Source organism: Panthera tigris, chromosome A2, assembly GCF_018350195.1.
Source record: "Panthera tigris isolate Pti1 chromosome A2, P.tigris_Pti1_mat1.1, whole genome shotgun sequence".
Classification (NCBI taxonomy): Eukaryota; Metazoa; Chordata; class Mammalia; order Carnivora; family Felidae; genus Panthera; species Panthera tigris.
Genome location: NC_056661.1, coordinates 112,762,613 through 112,789,276, shown reverse-complemented (window position 1 = coordinate 112,789,276; position 26,664 = coordinate 112,762,613). Strand labels below are relative to the sequence as shown.

The 26,664-nt window shown below is 37.2% G+C and overlaps 1 protein-coding gene across 2 annotated transcripts in view; it reads right to left on the bottom strand.

The window, feature by feature from the left end:
* Nucleotides 1-26,664, bottom strand: part of SP4 (Sp4 transcription factor) — an 82,383-nt gene that overhangs the window by 29,968 nt on the left and 25,751 nt on the right. For both annotated transcript variants that reach the window (XM_007089071.3, XM_042967927.1), the window contains exon 4: nt 4,337-4,565. In XM_007089071.3, the coding sequence (XP_007089133.1) occupies nt 4,337-4,565 (229 nt within the window). The remainder of the gene's footprint in view (nt 1-4,336; nt 4,566-26,664) is intronic.

Below are 26,664 nucleotides of genomic sequence, written 5' to 3'. Positions count from 1 at the left end.
TGACACACACAAAAACAAGCAAACTGAAAGACAAATTCAACCATATTAATAACATCAAATGCAAATGGATTACACACTACACTCAAAAGACAGATTTTGTCACAGTGAATTAAAGAAAAAACAAAAAAACACTAAGATCCAAACTACATGCTGTCTACAGTGACATAGGTCACATTCAAAGACTGAAAGATACAGGGAGATTAAAGTAAAAAAGATGGAAAAAGGTATGCAAACAACCACCACAAGAAAGCTGGAGTGGCTGTACTAATAATACAAGACAAAATAAACTTTAAAAACAAATGTTATTGAAGACAAAGGGGGAAATTTTATAGGGCTAAATGGGTCAATCCATCAGGAACATATAACAATTATAAACATACGTGCACTTAGAGTAACAAGAGAACACCTAAACAGATGAAGTAAACTGACAGAAATGAAGGGAGAAAGAGACAATTCAACAGTAACAGTTGGAGATGTCAATACTCTATTTGCAATGATAACTTCATAAAACAATTAAGCAGAAGAGCAACAAGGAAAGAGAACACTTGATAAACTTGACCTAACAAATATCCATAAAACACTCCACTAAACAGCAGCAAAATATACATTCTTCTCAAGTGAACATGTAATGTTCTCCAAAATAAATCATATGGCTAGGCCATGAAACAAACCTCAACAGAAGACAGAAGTAATGCAAAGTATGGTTTCTGACCACAATGACATAAAACTAGAAATTATAGCAGGAAATTGGAAAATTCACAAATACCTAGAAATTAAATAATACACTTCTAAATAACCAGTGGGTCAAAGAAGAAATCGAAAGGGAAAGCAGGAAAAAGCCCGAGATGAACGAAGATACAACATAACCAAATTTAAGGGATACATGTAAAGCAATGCTTAAGAGAGAATTTTTTAATTTTAGAATTTATTTATTGGACAGAAAGAGAGTACACACATGTGCACAAGCTCATGTGAGCAGGGGAGGGGTGGAGAAAGAGGGAGAGAGAGAATCCCAAGCAGGCTCCACCCTTTGAGTGCAGAGCCCAACTCTGGGCTTGATCTCCTTAACTCCAAGATCTTGACCTGAGCCAAAATCCAGAGTCAGACACTTAACTGACCTGAGCCACATAGGCACCCCAGAGAGAAATTTTTAGCTGTAAATGCCGACATCAAAAAATATCTTAAATCAATAACCTAACCTTCCATCTTAAGACAACGGAAAAAGCAAATTAAATCTAAAATAAAGCAAACAAAAGGAAGGAAATAATAAAAAATAGAGCAGGAACTAATGAAATAAAGAATACGAAAACAACAGGGAAAAAAAAAATCAATGAAACCAAAAGCTGATGTGACTTGACTTTTGAAAAGGTCAACAAAATTGAACAAGCCTTAAGGTAGACTGACCAAGAAAAAAAGAAAAGACTCAAATTACTAGAATCTGAAACGAAAGAGGACATCATTACCAACCTTACAGAAATAAAAAGGATTATACAAGAATACCAAGAATAACTGTATGCCAATTACTTAAATAACTTAGATGAGATGGACAAATTCCCAAAAAGACATTAAGTACCAAAAAGTGATTCAAGAACAATCAGAAAAACCCTTAAAAGTAAACAGATAAATTAGATGAATTAGTAGTCAAAAAATACCCATAAGAAAAATACCCACAAGCCTAGGACTTAGTTTCACTGATAAATTCTACAAAACAGCTGAAGAATTATTCTTCACAAACAGTTCTTCACAAACTTTTTCAAAAATAAACTGGAGGAAACACTTCCCGAATCATTCTATGAGCCCAATATTATCCTTTCCAAAAGCAAAGACATTAAAAAAAACTACAGACCAATATCTCTTACGAACACAGATGCAGAACTTAACAAAATACTAGTAAACTAAATATAACTGTGCGTGCGTGTGTGTGTGTGTGTGTGTGTGTATAAAATTACATACCATGACTAAGTTGGGTTTATTCCACAAATGCAAAAGTACTTTAACATCTGACAATCAATTAATACCAATAGAAAAAAGATAGAAACTACATGATCATCTCAACAGATACACAAAAGCATCTGAAAAATCCAACGTCCTTTCATGACAAAAACAAAATGAAGTAGGGATAGAAGGGAGCTTGCTTAATTAAAGGCATATATGAGAAAGCTCAGAGCTAGCAACATACTTAATGGTGAAACACTTAAGATCAGGAACAAAACAAAGATGTCCACTTTTGCTACTTATATTCAACATTATACTGTAGATTCTGGATGGAACAATTAGGTTAGAAAAAGAAATAAAAGTCATCAAGACTGGAAAGAATGAAGGAAAACTATCTCTTTTTGCAGATTACATGATCTTACATATAGTAAAACCCTAATGAATCCACTAAAAAAAAAAAAAAACTATTAGAACTAATAAAAAGAGTTCAGTAAGGTTACAGATACAAGATTAATACACAAAAATTAATTGTGTTTGTATACACTTGCAATGAACAATAAAAAAAAAGATCCATTTATAATAGCATCAAAAAGAATAAAATACTTAGGAATAAATTTAACAAAGAAGTACAAAACTTATACTCTGAAAACTACAAAATAGTGTCAAAAGAAATCAGAGAAGATCTCAAACAAACTGACAAGCTGACTGATTCTAAAATTCACATGGAATTGCAAGTGTCTCTGTACAATCAAAACAATACTGATAAAGAATAACAAAGAGAACACATAGTGCCCGATTTCAAAAGTTCAGAGGACAAAGTAATCAAGACTGTGTAGTAGAGGCATAAAGACAGACATACAGCTCATTGGAATAAAACCAACAGTCTAGAAATAAACCTATTTGGCTTATATGGCTAACTGATTTTTGACAAGGGTGACAAGACCATTCAATGAATGGGGAGGGGAGAGTCTTCAACAAATGGTGTTGAATGGATCCTTACCTCACACCATACACAAAAACTAACCCCAAAACCGATCAAAGACCTAAATGTAAGAGCAAAAACTATAAAACCCTCACAAGAAAATGAGGAATCTCTGTGACCTCAGATGTGGCAATGGATTCTTAGACAGGACACCAAAAGCAGAAGCAACCAAACACAAGGCTGAATTTCATCAAAATTAAAAACTTAGGTGTTTCAAAGGACACTATCAAGAAAGTGAAAAGACAACTCTCAGATTGGGAAAAAAATATTTGCAAATCATGTATCTGATAAGGGACTTGTATCTAGAATACATAAAGCTATTACAATTTAACTTAAAAAATCTAATTTAAAATAGGCAAAAGATCTTAATAGACATTTCTCCAAATAAGACACACAAATGGCCAATAAACACATGAAAACACACCTGACTAATGAAGTCATCAGAAAAATGCAAATTAAAACCATACTGAAATACCATTTCACGCACACAAGGAAATCTATAATCAAAAAGCCAAATTATAACAAGTGTTGGCAACGAACTGGAACCCTCATACACTGCTGGTGGGAACGTAAAATGGTACAGTTACTTTGGAAAATAGTCTGGCAGTTCCTCAAGTGGCTAGACTTAGAGTTACTACATGGAGCATTAATTCCACTCCTTGTCCACTCCTTGTCCATTTCAAGAGAACTAAAAACCTATGCCACACAAAAATTTGTATAAAAGTGTTTATAGCAGCATAGGAGCCAACTGGTGGAAAAATTCCAAGTGTCCACCAAAAGATAAATGGGTAAGTAAAATACTGTGTATCCATACAATGAAACGTTCATTTGTTCATTAAAAAGAATGAGGTACTAATATGTGCTAGAATATAGATAAACCTTGAAAACATTATGCTACGTAAATGAAACCAATCAAAAGATCACATATTGTATGATTCCATTTATATGCACGTCCAGAATTGAATAAAGACAGAAATCTGTTCAATGGCTTCCTTGAGTTGGGAAGAAAGGGGGCCAAGGGGGTTGAGGGCTAAAGAAGTCAGGGTTTCTTTTGCAGGGTATCAAAATGTCCTAAAATTGTGATGATGGATGCACAACTTTGTGAATATACTAAAAACCAATGAAATGTACACTTTGAGTGAAACTGTACAGTATATGAATTTTATATCCATAAAATTAAAATTTTTGCATAACAAATGAAACAAGAAAGCCACTAAAAGTAGAAGGCAGAAGGTGGAGGACCACTAAAACTCCATTTCTAAACTAGCTCAATTTAATCCCTGTAATAACAATATTGTATCTCAACTTCTGGGCTACAGAGCCAGTGACATTCTAGTGATCCAAGGACCCGGCCAACGGCTTGGTTTACCTACTATTTTACGCCTTCCAGAGAGATAAAGTTGGTAACAGAGCATTTACCTTCCTTCTCCTTCCCTACAATTAGGACAGGAACAGGCAACTCTTCGAAGCCTCTTGCCAGGCTGCACCTCTTGATCAGAAGCTTGCTGGCCTTGCTGCAAATGCACTTGTGTGAGTTGGTCAGGACTAACAGCACCTATCGTTGCGTTAGCAATTCCTCCAACTGCTACAGTTACAGGAGCTATCGTGGCTTGTTGGACCTTTACTCCATCTTGTCCTTGCTGCTGACCTAAAAATTGGGGGTGAGGGGGAAAGAGTATTATAATGTTTTCTATTTCTAAAGAAAGGATAAAAAAAAATTCCATGTGGACATTTAAAAACTACCATATTTGTTTTAATAGTTAATCTGTGTAAAATACAACAGCAAAGGGGTTAATGATTTGTATTATGCAAACCCTCCTAAAATACAATATTCTTATTAAGTAGTTCAGGCTGCCTCTCTGTCTGGTTGGTGGGACTACACATAAATCATTTAACCCTCTCCTGGCTTTAATTTCCTCATCTGTAAAAATGAAGACAACAATACTTGCCACCTACCTACCTCATCAAAGTGCTGTGAGGATTCATGAGACATTATTTGAAAAGCACTCTGAGATCCTCAGATGAAGGATGCTGTATCCATTTCCACAGTAAACAACGTATCTCATTCACTCCAAGAAAATACAGGAGTAAAAAGTAACTAAACGAATGATTAAGTTTTATAGATATTTCTCATTCCTAGATACTTTAGGTTAAGCAAACATTTCTTTATTAAGGAAATCTTTTTTTTATTATACACACTGAGTTACGTAGTTTTTTAAAGTGTAAAACCACCCATGATTATTACATACTATCACTATAATCATAAAATAGACATTTAGGACATTACTACTTTATTCACTCATGTAGCTCAGATTTCACCTCTCAGGTTAGTACATATACCAACTTGACTTCTTCACTTAGGGAAAACTATGATAAATAATACATAATATGACAAAAAAATATCTCCTGTGAAGTGCACAGGAGTATGCCTTATAATCATCCTTTCTCTCAACACAGTTCTTTCTCCACATCAGTTTTGGAAGGGCAGCTAAGAAACACCTATTTATAAAGGAATGTTCCCACCTGTGAGAGTTGATGTAAGAATTAAACAAGTTAATTTTTAAAAACTCCTTACCACAGGGCCTGCCACAGAGTTCATTATTGGTTATTTGTTATTATTTGTTAGCTATTATTACTGCTACGAGTGTCCATTGAGTTGGGTGGCAACACCAGAATAAAATATGGTAGCAGAAATAAACACAAGAGAATTGGGTATAAAATAAAGGGTTTATTTCAAAGCTGCATATGTAGTACTTTAAACATTCAGAGCTATCAAGAAAAGATAATAAAAATCAGCAAGTGAAAACTAAACCTCTAATTCTCCTAGCCAAAGTCAATCTCATTCTCCTCTGTGTATTCAAAGCACTCTGAAACTTTTGGTACAGCATCAATATTTGTAATACAAATAAAAAAATATGTATTTTGTCATTGTTTTAGTAAGGATACATATTTTAGTTTTCCTCCTAACATTTAAATTTTTGATCATCTTTGAATTAACATGGTGTGATAGGTAAAACAGTGCAAGTAAAATCCAAAGTTCTGAATTCATGTCCGATTTGGTGACCGTGCACTTGGATACCCTCAAGTTATCTCACCTCTAATAATGCTGACCTCCCTTAAATTCCTGTCCCTTATCTACTTCAGAGAGTTCTTTCTGAAGATCCTAAAGGGTAAAGACTGTAAACAATAAAACAATACGTACATGTAAAGTATAACTATTATGTCTCTACGTGTCTTTTGAGTACTTAAAAGTTGTACATATTCAGTAAAACCAGATTCCTTACGGATGCCCAAGGCGAAGTAAACTTTGCAAACTACTTGTGTATCTAGAGTCACAGCAATACACATACTCCCTGTTTACTGCAAAATAAATGCACTTATAGAAACAGGAATTCTATCTGAACCAGCACTATACAAAATCTTTAAAGCTTGGTCCCTATGGAGTGTGGGTATTTTAATGTGGTAAGTATTCTTTACATTCCTTAAGTCATGAGATATTTCTGGCCATAATTTTTGCAGCTATTGCTCATACAACACTTGGTCATGCCTTTCAAGTTGCAAGGGTATTAGATGCAATGGTAATGCATGTCCTTCATTATGTCAAAGAAGTGCTAGGAATCCCCTGATCACTGGCTGCTCATTTTCCTCAGTTCCTTTGATCATTTCCTCGATAGACTCCTCAAGTCTCCTCATTATGGGCATTTATCTGTTCAATGCCTACACAACTTGGCAAGTTAGTCCAATGAATAATACCAAATACTTGAATTTATAGATTTAAGCCTGACCAACTCTCTTGACTTCTTCATCTAGATGTCCTAGATCATTCAAGTTCAACATAGTTCAGTATTACTTTTCTTTCATTTCCACTGCTGCCAGTCAAGTATAAGCCACTGAACTCCTTACCAAGGCTTCCAAGGCCCTGCTCAAGTTTAAACCCACCCTGTCAGACCTCACCAATTATTATTAGTCTCTCCCCTCTCACTCTGCTTCTGACACAGTGACCTTTCTTTCTAGCCCTCAAACAAATCAAGCTCATTCCCTTCTTATGGCCACTGCATATACTCTCTCGTCTGAATGGAAATGCCGTGCCACCTAAATCTTTGCACAGCTGACTCCTTAGTAATATTCTAAGTTCAAAACTCTCCTCTTTAGAAATACCATTCCTGACCACATCATCTAAAATGGTACCTTTTAGTCCATTTCTCTATCATCACCAAGTTTTGTCTTACCTGGTTTAAATTATCTTATCCTTTTTAACTTTTTTCTATCTTTGCCTCCTCATTTCTGAATGTTAAGTGCTATGAGAAAAAGGATCTTGCCTGTCAAGTTCACTGCTGTTTCCAGCCCATGGAACACCACCCAACACATAGTAGCCACTCAGGAACAAAAGCTTAATAAAGGAATTTTTAAAAATTAATTCATCTTCAAAACTGCTACTACTACTGTTTCTGTTTTGATAAGTGCTAATTACTACCCTCCTTATTACTACACTCAAAACAGTAAAACGTCAACTTTTAGGCTACTTCTCCTTTACCCATTAATTACATCCATGTGATAGCTAAGTTAAAAAGCGCATAAAAGGGTAACAGCTCTTGGATTCATCTTATCTTTCTATTGTCAGAACCATAATCTCGGTCCAGATCCTTGTTACTTTGTACCTCTACCAGCCTAAATGGGACCCACATCTCTTACCTCATCCTTCAAACTGCTTCCAGAAATTTAAAAATGCTAACTTTCAGTCATTCACCATCGGCCAAAGTCTGCATTCAAAGGACTCCACCACAAAGACTTAACTCCTGGCTCACAGACTTCCTCTTCGTAGCCAAATCCAATGTGAATTTTCCCACTGAGCAATACATGATTACCCTGCCTCATGTGACACAATCAACCATTCTTTCCTTCTTAAAACTTGACTGAAGAAGCTACCTAATTTCCTACATTCTGAGAAACCCCCTCTTCTTTGTTAGCTATTACCAGCATTTAAATCTAAGCTTCTGTCACATTTTTATTTTTAAAAGATTTTATTTTCGGGCGCCTGGGTGGTTCAATCGGTTAAGCTTCCAAATCCAGCTCAGGTCATGGTCTCGTGGTTCATGGGTTCAAGGCCCCTGTCGGGCTCTCTGCTGTCAGCACAGAGCCCACTTTGGATATTCTGTCCCTCTCTCTCTCTGCCCCTTCCTCCTTCCCCCTTTCTCTCAAAAATAAATAAGGATATTTAAAATTTTTGAAAAAGAAAAAGAAAAAAGAAAACAAAAGATTTTATTTTTAAGTAATCTCTGCACCCAATGTGGGACTCAAACTCACAACCTCAAGATCAAGAGTGACATGCTCCACCGATTGAGCAAGCCAGGTGCCCCTGTGTCACATTTTTAAAAGATTTATCCACATTGGTTACCTTTACTCCTTTCCCATTCTCTCCTCAAACTACTAAAATTCCATGTTGAACCCACCACTCTACTAAAATCATGACAGAACTAACAACTTCTTCATTCATAAACCCAAAGATACTCTTCTTTTTGATCCTGTTTCATGTCTCTGGAGCACCTGAAGCTGCTAATCCTACACGCTCCTCGAAATCCTACATGCCTGTGCTTCATTGATAGTACTCCCACTGGTGTTCCTCCTACTTCTCTCACCATCTCCACGCTGATGTCTTTCTTAGGCCACTTTCCGGTTTTCCGTCATTTCTTCTAACTCCCTCCTTGGGTTATCTCATCCGCTTTCATAAATTTTACTTCTATTTTAAGCTGAGGTCTCTCAAATCTGTATCTTTGGCTTAAATATCTCTCAAGTGTCAGACTCTTATTGTCATCTGCCAGGGAACATGGCCAACAGCTGTCTTGCAGGCGATGTGTCCAAGAATCATACAGGTTATCCTCTTCTCCTAAACTAGCTCCTTCTCATTGCCCAAACTGAAAACTTGGAAGTCGTTCTTAACTCTCCTCCATCTCCTCCATCCCCACAACAGTAGCTATCATTTTATGCTTATTTACTGGACATCTTACAACTATTACTTCACATACTCCTCACATCCCAATGGACTGAATACTACTGTCCCAATTTTAAGCTAAGAAGACTGAAGTTCTGAGAGGTACATAAAACACCCAAGGTCACAAAACAGCTAAGTGACAAGAGCTGGGATTTGAATCCAAGTCTAGCTAACTCTAAAAGCTATTCTCCTTCCACTGTATTACTTACATTGACCAGTAGTCTTGTTGAGTATACCTTTTCAAATATCTCAGATTTGTCCATTTTCTCCATCCCTATTACCTATGCAATAGCACAGGTCCTTATCACCATTATGCCAGTTTTGCCCTTTCCAATCCCATACCGCATATACAAATCGGGTTCCCGAAAAGTCTATGAGTCTTCAATGAATTCACAATACAGTCAACATTTCTTGGCACAATACATAATCTAGTTTTCGCTTACTTTTATAGCTTCATCTCAGTACTCTTCCTCCATTCCCATTCTCAACACCAGCTACATTGAACTCCTACTTCTTCAAATGTTCCATTCTTGATTATCTCTGGGAGTTTTGACTAACCCCCATCCCAAATCTCCATCTTTGTTGATCTTGGAAAAGCTGATTCATCTTACAGAACTCAATTCATGTGTCATTACCTTTGGGAAGTCTTCCTGCTAAGTGTCTTTCTGAATCTAGGTCAGATACCTCTTCCTTCTTTTCACATAATATCCTGTGCATAATAATCTTGTTATATCAGCAGACAAATTGTATGGTGAATGCAGATACTATAAATGCTTATTTGTTTTGTCTTTCTAAAGGATCATATATTATGGTCTCTGAGGAGCTAAATACACCTCTCTTTGTTTTCCATTCTTAAAAACGTATTGCCAGGGTGTGTCAGACTTAAGAACAAAGGACTGACCCATGTGCTAGTGGCTGCTGTCACTGTGTTGAGCTGAAATTTCTCAACTGTCACTTTTTTTAATAGGGTAAGTTGGGTACAGCATGATTTAGACACTAGACAATGAAATCTGCATTAATGAGACCACTACTGCTTATAATTCAATCAGGATAATAAAAAAAAATAAGCACAGGAAGAAGCTGTTACATAGGGAAAACGGTTGGTTTGTTGCAATGACTTTCTGTTCAATTTGTCAAGGAAAAATAACAAAGATGTTTAAAAAAAGATGTTAAAAAATATAAGAAGCTGTGCCAATGACAGTGCTGGTGAAAATGGGAAAAACAAGTAATTATAGAAACTATACATTTATGGCTACAAAACACCTTCACTATTAAAATGTCTGAAGGAAAAAGCTATTAACGCTCTTTTAAAACTCTTGTCTCTAACCTCTCTGTCATCACTTAAACTGTTTTATGACATGATCTTACAAATAACTCAGAATTTCTTGGAAATATAACTATGCATCATGATGGTACAGTGGGTGACCCTTTCTTTTCCTTCCATGCTACCATAGGTAAAAAACATTCCAAGGCTGCTTGGAACAACCAAGCTATCTTTCCTATTCCTTTCCTTTTTTGTTCTGCTCCCTTTTTCAAACGTAGGAACTGGGACAAGGGTAACAGGGACCAGTTGGTTGGCAGGTGGCATGGTATTAGAATGCTAGATATTCAAGAACATCTAGAATGGGTATTTGGGAGAAACTTTGTTTCTTGCACATTTTCCTTTAGCACCAGCTGGAATGGTCCTTTGCCTCAATACAGTACTAAGAGACTTGAATTTAAGCTTCAGAAAGGAAAGCAGATTTAACTAGTAAAGAAAGACAGCATCTTCCATACAGACTAACCTAGCTCTCTGAATTTTGAGATGGAGGGGCCTACACCTAAGCCAATAAAGTGTTACTCTGACTTGAATTTCAGTATACCTAGCTCCCTAAGAGACCTTAGGGAGGGAATCAGAATCTGAGTATTCCTGCTGCCTCTTATCAGATAACCCTCTCATTCCATCACAATATTAATCACAAATTATTTCTAACAAAAGCTGCTCAGAACAGAGGGCCTCTGTGTGGTTTTACGTCCTTTGCCCAGCAAAGTTCCTGGCACACTGGAAGTACTCAATGAATGTTTCTTAAATAAAGTGAATGGCAATCTAAAATCCATACAAACACAGCAAGCGTTCTTATGAAAGTAGGCCAGCAGGAGATCACAAGGCCACTACTAGATGACACCTACCTTTCAAAAGACATGGACCACGGGTAGTAAGACAGTAAGAAACAGGATAAGGTGGACATTCACCACAATTCTCTCCTGCTTCATTGATCTGGAATTCAGATTATTTAGGAGTACATCCCGAAGTATAAATCACAACCTGCCACTGAAACTACTGTTTCTTTTCTCTCAGGTATCAGCTTTAGCCCAGAATCTGTGTTACCCACATTCAACAAGATCTTTCTTGAGGAGTTATACTCTTCAAAAAAGTCTACTTTAAAAAATAATTATAACCAAATGACATTTAATAAAATAGGCGAAGATTTCTCCCCTTCCACATATTTTGAAGAAGGTAAACATAGCTTCGTATTACAGATACATACACTTTAAGTTTTTTCTTCTGATTTTAACAACACATGCTCACCACAGAAAAGAATTAGGGAGGAAACAAAATCATCCATATAGTCATTACCCACAGATTATCAATATTATCATTATGGTGTCTGTGCTTCTACTCTGTTCTGGCATTTTGATAATGATGCAACTCTACTAATAAACAACTCTGTTGCATTCTGTTCTTTTTTACTTAAGAATATAAGTGCTTCCAAGTTATTGCAAATTCTTTTAAAATAGTGTAATGAGTGTATAATATTCCATCACATACATATACCACAATTTACAAAACCATTACCCTAGTATTAGACATTAACGTTATTTTGACACACTCCAAGTAATGCAAAAGCAACATAAATAATGAGCAACGTGAACAAAAATATTTGTTCTTATTACTTCCAAGAGATGGAGTCCTAGAAGTGAGATTATTAGGTCAAAGGACATGAAACACTCTTAAGACTTTATATACACATTAAAAAATTATAGAGGCATATATAAAGAGTTACATTCATTTATATTTCCACTGAAAGTATATAAGAGTACTTTTGCATACCATGCACAAGAGAGATTCAGTAAGATTAAGAAAAAAATTTAATAGACAAAAAATTGGTATCCCACTGTGGTTTTTAACAAGTGATTCCTACTCTCACCTATAATATTCTATATATTGTGAAGGTATAAGTCAATGCAATAGGGTAAATAACAAATCTGTATGAGAAAAGAAAAAGAAACTCTACAAAATCAACAAACTATTAGAATAAGACATTTCAGCAAGATGGCCAAATACAAGATCAACATTAAAAACCAACAGGGAAGGGAGGGAATCAGAATATGCTTTCCTCCATAACAGCAACAGTCAACTGAAAAAAATAAAAGAAAATGGGACGCATGGGTGGCTGAGTCAGCTATGCATCTGACTCTTGGTTTCCGCTCAGGTCCTGATCTCATGGTTTTGTGAGTTCAAGCCCCACATTGGGCTCTGGGCTGGCAGTGCAGAGCCTGCTTGGGATTCTCTTTCTCCCTCTCTCTCTGCCCCTCCCCCACTCGTGCTGTCTCTGTCTCTCTCAAAATAAATAAATAAACAAAAATAAATAAATAAAAGGAAAAAATATTTCATTTACAACAGCAATAATAACCATCAATACCTAAGAATCAATCTAATTAGAAACATGCAAGGTCTTAAGGAAGAAGACATAAAGGACATAAATTAAGACCTGAATAGAAGGAAATCTATGTTTTTTTAATGTTTATTTATTAATTTTGAGAGAGAGAGAGACTCTGAAGTGCATGAGTGTATGCCTTCTAATGATCCTTTCTTTCAACATAGTTCTTTCTCCATATCAGGTCTGGAATAGCAGGGGGGGAAAAAAAAACCCAATTTATAAAGGAATGCTCCCAACTCCAAGAGCTAATGTAAGAATTAAACGAGTTAATTTTTACAAACCCCTTACCACAGCGCCTGGCACAGAACTGTTCATTATTTGTTAGCTATTATTATTGCTGTGAGTCTCCATTGAGTGGGGTGGCAACACAAGAATAAAATGTTACTCTTCCGAATAATACTAAAATGAGTCTTAACTCAGACTATTGGGATTTATTTCCTCTACAGATGAAACTTGGGAGTCTGCCTAAACAAATGTCTAAGGGCCTCTAAACGTATACATAGGAAAGAATGTAAGTCTTGTATTTCAAATAGTTTTCAATAAATAATTATACTCTGAAATAGAAACTGGTTTGCTTTATAATGATTTAAAACAGACAAGCAGAGTGTATATTCCTAAAAATAAAAAGATAACCAGGTATGTCTAGGGCTCAGGGACAGGGAGGAGAAATGGGAAGTGACTGGTAATATGCCTGGGGTTTCTTTATGAGGTTATGAAAATGTCCTAAAATTAGATTGTGGTAATGGTTGCACAACTGTGAATATACTAAAAGCCACTGAATATAAACTTTAACTGGTTGTAGAGTATATGACTTATACCTCAATAAAACTGTTCAAAGTGGGGGGAGGGTAACTAGAAAAAAAAAATCTACTTTTCGTGGTTCTAAATCTCTTTAAACTAGTGGTTCTCAACTGGAAGTAATTTTGTCTTCCAGGGGATATTTGACAACGTCTGGAGACATTTTTGGTTGCCACAACTCGGGGGATCATTACTGGTATTTAGTGAGTTGAGGCCAGGGATACTTCTGAACATCTTCCAATGCACAGAACAAATTCCCAAATCAAAAAATATCTGGCCTAAAATGTCAATAGTGCTGAGGTTAAGAAACACTGATTAAAATGAGCTCCCAAAAAACTCAACTAACCTTCATGACTCTCATATACTCATAACATAACTATAACCAAAACAGAAATTATGAAAATATGGTACATTTGTAGGATACCCATAAAAACTACAAAAGACTACATGAGTCTCCATTAAAAAAAAAACAACAAAAAAACCAAAAAAAAAACCCTACATGACTGAATTAAAGTCTTTACAAAGAGAGTAAAGTAAAAAAAAAATTTTATAATGTCCATAAATTTAGGAATGGGGAGCGCCCACATGGCTCAGTCAGTTAAGCATCCAACTCTTAATTTCGGCTCAGGTCATGATCTCATGGCTCTTAAGTTCCAGTCCCATACTGGGCTCTGCACTGACAGAGCCCCTCTCTGCCTCTCTCAAAAATAAATAAACATTAAAAAAAATTGGGGAATGGGCTTTAACACATTTGGCAGATAATGGACTTGGACAGATCCCTATAGCATAGTGGCAACACAAAGAATAACATACTGAGTTTGGGAATTATGCTCATTACCTACAAAATACGTTTACTTTATTCAAGAACTGTAACAAAGTCTTGTCTATAGACGAACTATAACTTGAGAATATTAAGAAATTATTCAGTGTTCTCTATACTTTTTTTATATAACTTTTTAAACTTTATTGCATTCAGTATAAGCTACCATGAAGGCAGAACTTGCTTTTTAAAATTTTTTATTTATTTTAGAGAGACAGAGCATGTGTGGGGGAGGAGGCAGAGAGAGAAAGGGAGGGAGGGAGAGGGAGGGAGAGGGAGGGAGAGAGAGAATCTTAAGCAAGCTCCATGCTCAACACAGAGCCCGAAACAGGGCTTGGTCCCACAACACTGGGATCATGACCCAAGCTAACATCTAGAGTCGAATGCTCAACTGACTAAGCCCCTCAAGAACCCCTCTCTGCACTTTTTAAATGAAGATGAGCTATATTAGCCACTGACTTCCAAGATTATTTACACAGCATGGGACATACACAATTTTTAAACCAATATTGAGGTTCTGAGTAGGCACAACAGATAGTTTAGCAGATTTAGTTAAATTATAGATTTAACAAAGCTCTGGACTCAGATTTATCTCTGAATTCTAATCCTCTCTAGTTTCTTTCTTTGAGGACCTGGGAGTGGTGGGAATTAACTGAGATAATGTAGTGTTGTCTACAGATGAACTATAACTTGAGAATACTAAGAAATAACACTTAGTATGACACACTAAGTACAATGTCTGCAATATAATAAACACTCAACAGAAATGTTAACTTCACTACATCTAAAATTGCACAATTTTATTAAGTACAAATACCTAATAACAGTCAGTCAGATTTTTATAAATCTTAGATCTCTGAATGAGAACCTAGGGTACAAGTGAGATTTATTAATTCAATAAACATTTCCTGAGTACCTGCTATGTGCTTAACACTGCTGGGTAAATAAAGATGACTACAATCTGGCCTGAAACTCACCTGTAGGGATGACGAGCAAATAAGTATAAATATACATAACATTAAAAAAATGAGTAAGATGCGTAAGTAGTACAGAGGAAAGCGATATAATGTCAAGAAGAAACAATGAAGGCTTCATGGAGAAGAAACCACTTACTGGTAGAAAGAGTAAAGGCAAACAGGAGAGCCACAGGAAGAGTATATTTAAAGGCGTAACTCTGAGACAGCATATTGCTAGAGATTAAAGTTCAAGGAAGTGAGGCACTAAAGAAAGAGTTGGAACAGATCAGGAAGGGCCTTATTCAATTTCTTACAACAGTGACTTTTGGCGGTGGGCGAGGAGTGGGTCCTTGTTAAGGTATCACGCCCATCCCTCCCATCCCCAATTCCGACAACAGCTGACATATAATAATTATTTATGTTTACTAAATGGCCAGAACTATTCTCAACTAGTTTACACTCACACTCTTGTCATCTAATGCTCTCTCCGAAGGCTCTGAAAGATTATATAAACTTCCCATTACATAGCAAAGCCAAGGTGTTAACCTAAATCCAGAGCCCTCTAGTCCTCTATAGGCTACACCATCCTCCCTAGAAACCAGAAATCTTATTTGGGCTTTGGAGGCAATAGAAAGTTATAAATGGTTTTAAGTAAGAAACTAATTGGTTCAAGACCACATTAAGACACAACACTGCCAATTACTCTGAATGGAACTGAGAATGGAAGTTCTATTCATCATTTTTAAGTAAGACCTATAGAAGATCTATCATATCTTCTATATTACATTACAGACATGATTAAATCAGTATGCTGATATGACCTTTGATCAAATTAGATAAAAAAGGTGCTTTAACCTGGGCATGCAAGCTGGTGCAGCCACTCTGGAAAACAGTATGGAGGTTCCTCAAAAAACTAAAAATACAACTACCCTACAACCCAGCAATTTCACTACTAGGCATTTATCCAAGGGATACAGGTGTGCTGTTTCAAAGAGACACATGCACCTCCATGTTTATAGCAACACTATCAACAATAGCCAAAGTATGGAAAGAGCCCAAATGTCCATCGAGGGATGAATGGATAAAGATATGGTATATACATACAATGGAGTATTACTCGGCAATCAAAAAGAATGAAGTCTTGCCATTTGCAACTACATGGATGGAACTGGAGGGTATTCTGCTAAGTGAAATGAGTCGTCCAAGAAAGACAAAAATCATATGACTTCACTCATATGAGGACTTTAAGAGACAGATGAACATAAAGGAAGGGAAACAAAAATAATATAAAAACAGGGAGGGGGACAAAACAGAAGAGACTCATAAATATGGAGAACAAACTGAGGGTTACAGGAGGGTTATGGGAAGGTTACGGGAAGGTTATGGGAGGGGGGATGGGCTAAATAAGGGGCAGTAAGGAATCTATTCCTGAAATCATTGCACTATATGCTAACTAACTTGGATGTAAATTAAAAAAAAATAAAAAATAAAACAAGTTAAAATAAAAAAAAAAAAACAAAAGACACTTAAAAAAAAAAATGGTGCTTTAACCAAAAATAGGTAAAATGTAACATGCGGGGTTTTCATTAACTTTTATTTAAAAAAACCCAACTAGGTCAAGCTTCATTTACATGCCAAACATCTCTTAAAATTAAGGATCAGAAATTCAACAATGCCCAAAACATAGTAGGCTGCAGTTCTAGAGTAAATACCCCTATGGTATATATATGTAAAATCTGCCTATCAATTTTGATGCTTGAAGGTGCTGCTCTTTTGAACCTGGAACTAGGAAGGAAAGGCAACACCAGACACTTAGAATCTGCTACTGGTGAGGAGTGGTAGGTGTTACTTAAGCTTTTTTCTTCCCATTGAAAGCCCCAAACAAGTTGCCATTATTCATGAAGAGCAAATGTGGACCATGAAGAACAGATGTGGATGACATTTTTAAAATGTAGGGGCGCCTGGGTGGCTCAGTCGGTTTAAGTGGCCAACTTCAGCTCAGGTCATGATCTCACAGTCTGTTGAGTTTGAGCCCCGCATCAGGCTCTGTGCTGGCAGCTCAGAGCCTGGAGCCTGCTTCTGATTCTGTTTCTCCCTCTCTCTCTACCCCTCCCCTGCTTGCTCTCTGTCTCTGTCTGTCTGTCTCTCTCTCTCTCTCAAAAATAATAAACATTAAAAAAAAATTTTTTTTTAAATGTAGCCTAAACATCATGATCTGATACCTATCAAATTCAAGAAAGTGTAAGGAAGAAAGAACATATTCCTAACAGAAGGAATCGCTTAGAAGGGACATTTAAAAAGAATTAAGAAGCAAGCACAAAGAATGCTGATTTTAAGAAAATAAACAATAGTGGACTCCAAACTTTACTACATAATGCCACCAGGAAAAATACCTTAACTTCACAACCTAATACATTTATTTATAACTAACATGCATATAATAAATGTGTATCAATGAATACATTATAAAATAAACATAAGAAGTAGACACTTGCAGTTATTTGATCAGAAAAATAAACTCAATATTTTCTTCCTACTTTCTGTTTTAGAGATGTCTTTCAATACAATATGAGTAGGGCATAAACAGAAAAGTATTAAAAAAACAAACAAGGGGCGCCTGGGTGGCGCAGTCGGTTAAGCGTCCGACTTCAGCCAGGTCACGATCTCACGGTCCGTGAGTTCGAGCCCCGCGTCAGGCTCTGGGCTGATGGCTCAGAGCCTGGAGCCTGTTTCCGATTCTGTGTCTCCCTCTCTCTCTGTCCCTCCCCCGTTCATGCTCTGTCTCTCTCTGTCCCAAAAAATAAAATAAACGTTGAAAAAAAAAAAAAATTAAAAAAAAAAAACAAACAAACAAAACCCACCTAGACACACACACTGGCAGAAGTTTACCCATGGAAACTGCAAAAAGCTCACAGCTAAGTTTGCTCAAACCCATTGTATTCATATAGTTTGAGATGTTTATGACTGATTTGGAGATCTATCTAAAAATGCTTAAGGAAAAAAAAAAAGCACTGTACCCAAGAATATGGAGAACTGGTGGCTGCCAGAAGGGAGGGGGTGGAGAATTGGCAAATGGGTGAAGGAGAGTGGAAGGTACAGGCTTCTAGTTATAGAATGAATAAGGCATGGGGATGAAAGGTATAGCATGAGGGATGCAGTCAATGGCATTGTAGTAGTGTCGTGTGGTGACAGATGGTAGCTACACTTGTGATGAGCACAGCATAATGTAGAGGGTTACCTACAGAGTTGTAAGAATCACCATGTTGTACACCTGAAACTAATGTAACATTGTGTGTCAACTATACTTCAAAAAATACCTAAATAGTAAAAGCAGCACAGTCATCATGGGAGATTGTACATTTCCCAGAAATGTCACACCAAGATTTGACGACACTGCTAAAGTACATCAGCATATAAAACTTCTTTGGACAAGAAGGAACATTAGATTGAAACAGTCACTGCGAAAATAATTTTCCTTACAGAATTCCACCTGCACCATTATAACTAAAATTTAATTAATTTCAAGATGTTCTTCTTGAGGAAATCTGTCATTTTTTTTTAAGTTTATTTATTTATTTTGGGGGTGGGAGGAGCAGAGAGAGGAGAAGAGAATCTCAAACAGGCTCTGTGCTGTCGTGTTGTCAGTGCAGAGCACAAAGCAGGCAGGGATCGAATCCATGAACTGTGAAATCATGACCTGAACTGAAAGCAAGATTGGACACTTAACTGAGTCACCCAGGTGCCCCTGATAACATTTTTTCTGTTTGGTATAGCATATGGGAAAAAGTAAACAGTAAGAATTTATCACTATTTAATCTAGTACTATTATATTAAAAAAACACTAATTGGAAGGCAAAAATATTCTAGTTACTAGATATAGAAAGATGAACTCTATATTAACAGATATAGTTTCAATCCCGAGGAAAATCGTTAACAACCACATCAGGTACCATGTTAAGCACTTTCACATATTTCACACATAACCTGCTGAGACAGGTTATTACTCCAAAAGACTATCTACCTCCTAATGCTCTGACTTTATGCTTACCAATTAATTCTGATTATTACTTGGTTTCTCAGGTCCCTTGACACCAGGAATAGAATATTAACAGCCTTCCAGTAATAGGAAAGATTTATCTCTTAGCTTATGTTAAAAAGAAAAAACATGGGCACCTGGGTGGCTCAGTCTTGGTTAAGCATCCAACTCTCGATTTTGGCACAGGTCATGATCTCACAGTTCATGAGATCAAGCCCCATGTCAGGCTCTGTGCTGACAGCATGGAGCCTGCTTGGGATTCTCTCTCTCCCTCTCTCTCCTCATGATGTCTCCCTCTCTCTCTCTCTCTCAAAATAAACAAACTTAAAAAAAAAAAAAAGAAAAACCAGTATTCTAGTTCATAAATCAGCCTTTTGTCAATCCTGATTTCATAAATCAATTTCTCTAGGATCTGAACCTGAAAAACAGTTCTTGAAATTTCAAAGACACAAACTAAATCACAGACTATTTTGACTCTATCAGAGAATACTTTAGGAAGCCATACTCTCAAACAGGTAAACTACCTAATCATCTTAACTACAAATAATTACACACACACACTTCAATAATGCAATACATAATTTAACTTAAAAGGCTGACAACTTTTTAAGTTTTTATAAACAAGTATAGTTCGCAAATTATACAAAAACACAAAACACATATTAAGTCAAAAGGATTTAATGTGCCTGTATAACTCTGGGAAAACAATGTTACAGACCATCAAATTAATACCCCAGGAACTGGCAATACCCTAGTCTCATGAGAAAGGTAACAGTCTTATGAGAAAAGTCCCTAAATGGCTAACAAAAAATATGACCGTGGCTCTTAAATCAGTTTCAGAGTGTCCACTCATTTTCTAAAGCCCATGTTCCACAGAACACCATATATATATATATATATATATATATATATATATACATATATATAATTTAACTTGGAACAGTACTGTTCCTACAATCTATCACTGGAATAATGATTTTTTTAATGATTAAAACCTGACTCTAGTTTGTAATAAAAATTAACATTTTCAAAAAAAATTACATTTTCCTCTAAAATTACTTGATTACAGAATATTATTAGGCAGTTCTCGGAGTTACAAATTAGTAACTGGCACACAAATAAAAGGTCTCAATCTTTATTCTTCCACATCATAATTTAGAAGGTCAATACACAAATAATCCAATGGATGAAGCAGCTCTGCTCCATGTATTCAATACAATTTACTATAATAAGCAATTACTGAGTGCCTCCCATAGGTTAGGAATACACAGATGAACAGGGCAGAGCTGAGAAAAGCTTAGTCAAAACAAAGACATACATTTATCTTTGACTCCTAGTTATTTCGATTTATTCTGGCCTTAATCCAGATTAAGGATCAACTCTTCTCAACTCTTTGTCTACATAGGGAAAAGTTTACATTACAGAATCCCTTCCCACAGGGCAAACAACTGACCCCAAAGGATGTGACTATTTCCTTTAAAATTTCAATATTAAAAAAACCCAAAAAACAAAAAACAATTTCCCTACATCCCATTCATTCTTTATTGAACCACACTAATTTAAGAAGGTGGTAGAAAAACAAAACAAACAAACAAAAAAAAAAACAAAGGAAAATCTGACTACTTCTACATGGAATTCTAATAGTTTTTAAAAATCTGAAGTTTGTTTCAGTTCTTCAGAGGTAGACAGAGTTACCATAGATTGTCCTGAACTGAATTATAGCCATTATCACAAACTTTATTCCACATTAGGCTCTCTTACTTCTTGAAAATGAAATGCATAAAAGTTTAATAACTTGAAAAGTTTGCAATTGGAAACCTATGAAGGTTCTGAGGAAGGGAAAAGGAGTACATAATCAAGTCTGGGTTTTAGGAAAACTCCAGAATGTCAAGCATGTGACAGAAAAGCTAGAGGCAATGAAGCTATTCTACTTTGTAAATGACAAGGCCCTGGAAAAGAACACTGACAAGAGAGAGAACGAACTAGATATTATAATAATAATAATAATAATAATAATAATAATAGCTACTAAAAAAAACTTCTCTATGTTCTAAGCGCTGTGCAAAGCACTTTACACCTATCATCTCACTAAAGTAACATGATTATTGACATTTTATAGATAACACTCATCTAGAAAAACACTTGATTAAAGTGCACCTGGGTAACTCAGTCGGCTAAGCGTCCGACTTCAGCTCAGGTCACGATCATGAGTTCGAGACCCACATCAGGCTCTGTGCTGACAGCTCAGAGCCTGGAGCCAGCTTTGGATTCTGTGTCTCCCTCTCTCTCTGCCCCTCCCCTGATCATACTGTCTCTCTCTCAAAATAAGTAAACATTGAAAAAAAAATTAACAAAAAAAAAATACACTTGATCAAGACTTAAGTGGCAAAACCAAAACGTGAATCAAGGTTTAATTGCAAGAGTCAGGCCTAAAACTAAAAATCAATGTTACGAAAATCAAACCCGTCTATAAGAATTCTAGTCTGGGACAAGGAAAAGATGATTAGCTGAGACAAAGGAACTCAGCAAGAGAAACAGGTTTGAAAAGGAAAATCGGTTCTAGGCTCAAGTTGTCTCCCGGCTCAGGGGAGCCTGGGTGGCTCTGTCGGTTGGGTGTCTGGCTTCGGCTCGGGTCATGATCTCACAGTTTGTGGGTTCGAGCCCCGCATCGGGCTCTATGCTGACAGCTCGGAGACTGGGACCTGCTGCTGATTCTGTCTCCCTCCCTCCCTCCCTCCCTCTCTCTCTCTCTCTCTCTCTGCCCTTCCCCTGTTCCTGCTCTCTCTCAAGAAAATACACATTAAAAAAATTAAAAAAAAAAAAAAACGTCTCCCAGTTCAAACTCTGTCACCCATTAGAACTGCTCCACTTCCAAGAAGTCACGCTCAGCGCTGTTTCGTCTTTGACTGCTATCGTTTAACCTTCTACCATCCTCACTACCAACACTTTGGAACTTCATCTCCATTCTCATCTTGTTCTCTCATCATGTGCCTGGACACACACTCTCCATCCAGCAACCTTCCTGACTTCACTTGGCATCCTTAGCTAATCCGTTGCCTCTTTGAACCTCTATCCCATACAGTGCCAATTCTCCTCAGAAATCCCTCAGAAAACAACAGGCTTTCATCTCTTACTACTGCCTCAGAAAACATACTCAGTTTTCCCCTTAGCCTCCTCTCTCTCTGGTTCTTCCCTTTCCTCTGACTCTATGTTCCTACTCAACCAACCTGCTTAAAACTAGATTAGCCTCCTCTCATCCATATCCAAACTGTGCAATCCAAAATGTAGACGTGACCATGATACTCCACCTCTTCAGGCCCTTTGAAGGCTCCCCATTGCTTTCAGGATACCATTTAAACTCCATGACAAGGGGGGGCGCGCCTGGGTGGCTCAGTCGGTTGGGCGGCCGACTTCGGCTCAGGTCATGATCTTGCGGTCCGTGAGTTCGAGCCCCGCGTCGGGCTCTGTGCTGACAGCTCGGAGCCTGGAGCCTGTTTCCGATTCTGTGTCTCCCTCTCTCTGACCCTCCCCCGTTCATGCTCTGTCTCTCTCTGTCTCAAAAATAAACAAACATTAAAAAAAATTTTAAAAAATTAAATAAATAAATAAATAAATAAATTCCATGACAAGGAAAGAATCTCTGTAACGTGTGCTTGCCACCATGACTACAGCACATGAACTCTTGGTGTGAACACACAAAACTGTGTTCCCTTCCCTGATCAAATCTGCTATTTTGTGACTCTGCCTTTTGCCTGGAATCCTTTCTCTGCCAACCTGGCTAATTTCTAGTCATTCTACCTGAGCCATCCTGTATCAATCATCTCCTCGAGGAAACATTCCTCACAAATTTCCTCATTTGATTATACAGTAGACTTTATGTATCCACAGAAGATGAGTCCTGCTGTTTAAAGCATTATTACAGTATATCCATAACTCACTGGATTTCTAACCCCCAACATTCCTGCTCCAATTATATACCTACACACGTTTTAATAACTTAAGCATCGTGGTGTCTATACCTAGGCACAGTACTTCATAAATAATATGGTCTCAATAAATATTTACTGAATGAATAAATCATAATCATAGTCTTAAAAAGCTGTTATCCCGGCACCTGGGTGGCTCAGTTGGTTGAGTGTTGGACTCTTGATTTCAACTCAGGTCACGATCTCACAGTTCACGGGATAGAGACCCAGAGCTATTAGTGCACAGCCTGCTTGGGACTGTCTCTGCCTCTCTTTCTGCCCTACTCCCTCTTGTTCTCTCTCAAAGTAAATAAATATTAAAAAAAAAAAAAAAAGACTTTAAAAAGCCTTTCTCAGACCCCAAGATACTATCCTCTTCCTGTTTTCATCAAATTTTTCCAAATGTACCCTATACTTGCTAGGTCAGTATTTTTACCACTCATTTACTTAAATGCTTTCAATTTTGCTGTAGCATCTCCTAAGTTTTGTAAAGTAGTTCTAGCCTATGGATCTTTCTGCAAGAATGAAAATGTTCTGTATCAGGGCTGTCCAATATGGCAGGCTCTAGCCTGATTAGAGAGGTCCAGTTTGTATTGGCTATTAGCTACTGAAATGTGGTCAGTGTAACTGAGAAAATGAATTAAAAAAAAAAAAAATTTTTTAATGTTTATTTATTTTTGAGAGAGAGAGAGCAAGCAAGCAGGGGAGGGGCAGAAAGAGAAGGAGACACAGAAGGCATAGTAGGCTCCAGGCTCTGAGCTATCAGAACAGAGAGTGATGCGGGGCTCAAACTTGTGAACCGCGAGATCATGACCTGAGCTGAAATCGGCCACTTGACTGAATAAGCCACCCAGGCGTCCCAGTGAATTTTTAATTATAATTAATTTTACCTTAAATAGTCAAATGTGGCTGGGGCTTTCGTAATGAACAGCGCAGATCTCGGGTCTTACCAAATAATCCAAACACTATTCATGAACTCTTCCCAACGCTTACTCTCCAAGTCATCCTTTGAACATTCAACACTCTCTGAGATTCCTCTTAGCTGTTGACATACCACCTGTTCTCTTCCAATCTCTCTGTTTTCACTTTTCTAGTTTTTTTAATGTTGATTTATTTTTTCAGAGACAGACAAAGCATGAGTGGGGGAGGGGCAGAGAGAGAAGGAGACACAGAAACTGAAGCAGGCTCCAGCTCTGATCTGTCAGCACAGAGCCCAACGTGGGGCTCGAACTCATGGACAGTGAGATCATGACCTGAGCCAAAGTCAGACACCTAACTGACTGAGCCACCCAGGTGCCCCATCTGTTTGAATGGACAATCTCTTTTGTCCCCAAAAGACTGAGTGTAAAGCCTAAGGCTAGTTCTCATCCTTCTGCACTTCAAACTCGAAACTGCTCCCTCATCAATTTCACACACCGCCATAATTTCAATAACCATCTGTATCTACAAGACTTGCAAAACCAGATGCCAACTCTAATCCCTCTTCTCAGATTCACATTCCAAATACAAACTGGACATTTCTAATGGATGTCAAAGTTAACAAATATAAAAATTCAGGCTCATCACCTTCTTTTTCTCAATGTCCTTTCTTTTAATGATGAAATCACTCTCATCTAAGCTCAAACTCTTAAGAATTACCTTAAGTTGGGGTGCCTGGGTGGCTCAGTGAGGTAAGCTTCCAACTTTGGCTCGAGTCATGATCTCGCAGTCTGTGAGTTCAAGCCCCACCCCACATCGGGCTCTGGGCTGACAGCTCAGAGCCTGAAGCCTGCTTTGGATTCTGTGTCTCCCTCTCTCTCTGCCTCTCTCCTGCTCGCCCTCTGTCTCTCTCTCAAAAATAAATATAAACAAAAAAAAGAATTACCTTTATTTTTCCTCTCCATATTCATGAATCATATCCTGTCAATTGTTTTCTTGAATTCTCTTGAATTGCACACTTTACACCCAAGTTCAGATTTCCCATTACTGATATCTGAACTAACACTATGGTCCCAACAACTGGCTTTCCTGTACCTCCTAGGTCTACTAGAAAATAAAACTAAAACACCATTTTATAAATGAAACTTCCTTTCCCCTAATCCTTCAAAAATATACACATTCACACCCTCCTTCAATGATTTGTCACCTGTCCTTAATCTGACATTGCCATTCTAAAATCAGACTTGTACCAACCTTGCCAACCTCATCTTCTACCATTTCCCTCAAAGTCTCCACTAACTTAAATGGCCTACCAATTTTTTTCTTTAATATGTAAAGCATATTCCAGCTTCCTCTTTTGCACCTCTTGTTTCTTCAGCTTATAATGTCTTCCCTCTTTATTTGTGTTTTTGGGGTGGTGAGGGGAGGCTTTCCTTTCCCTTAAGAATCGGTTCATGCCTCCAAGGCTTCAAGAAGCCTTTCATTTCTGCCCTATCTCTCAGTGGCTTCTTCCTGCTCTTAATTTCAGTATTACTGCCTTTTACCATTCAGTCTACTTTTAGCACATAACACTGCGTATTATTTCTACATACGATCTTTAATTTTAATGAACATTCTGTCTCCTCGACTAGAACAGAAGCTTTTAGAAAGCCAAGACTGTGTCTTATACCACCCTTTTATGTTCTATGAACTTAGCCCTGTGCCTGTACTTAGTAAGAACAAAGGAATAATCACAAAAAAATAGGTATGTTGAGAGGTTGTAAGTAACAAGAAAAAGTAAATCAGCAACCAAGAACACTACTAAATGTATAAAACAGGAAATAAGAGGGGAAATAAGCAGTCTAACATGAGAGCCAAGAATATGGGAAAAGGCAATCACAGAACCAGGCATTAGTGTAATAACCACCTAAAAAACAGCAAAATCTTGTAACAATCATCATCAAATGCCTCTAGGTTTTCCTGTTTTACAGGCAGTTCATTCAAACAAGCAATGCTCAAAATAAATAGGTAAAACACAGTATTTGTGTTTTAAGTAATTTTTTTTCCTATAATGCTATTTATTTTAACGAAATCCTATATATTAAGGCGAGCTAGTAGTTTGTGCAGGTGGGTACAAGGATTTCCCAAACATCAGAATGATAGCCTTAATTGCATAGAAATTTATAGCTGATCTGTCCAGCCCTGGAAATACAGAACTGGCACCCAGTGCTATGAGGGTACAGTATGCCCTGTCAGTTCTTAAGGTCACAGCTTAAAATAGTTACACAGTTCAGGGCCAAAAGAGGCTGGGCCAACACTCTTAGGCTGTCATGGATCAGTCTAACCCCACAGATGTCTATTTTAAGCTACATCTCTAAACAGCAAATTGAGCAACCAGGAAATACTAGCTTTCTACTTTCAACTGCAGACGAACAAGCCATAGATTTTCTTGAAAAATGTGGACAGGATCATTCCAACCATGTGAGACCCAACTTAGATTGTCTACCGTGCAATCCAGACGCATCTTCAGTTGTGGGGAATTTAGTTCTAGTCATCTGTTTTCACTTCCAGTACAGATGAGAAAA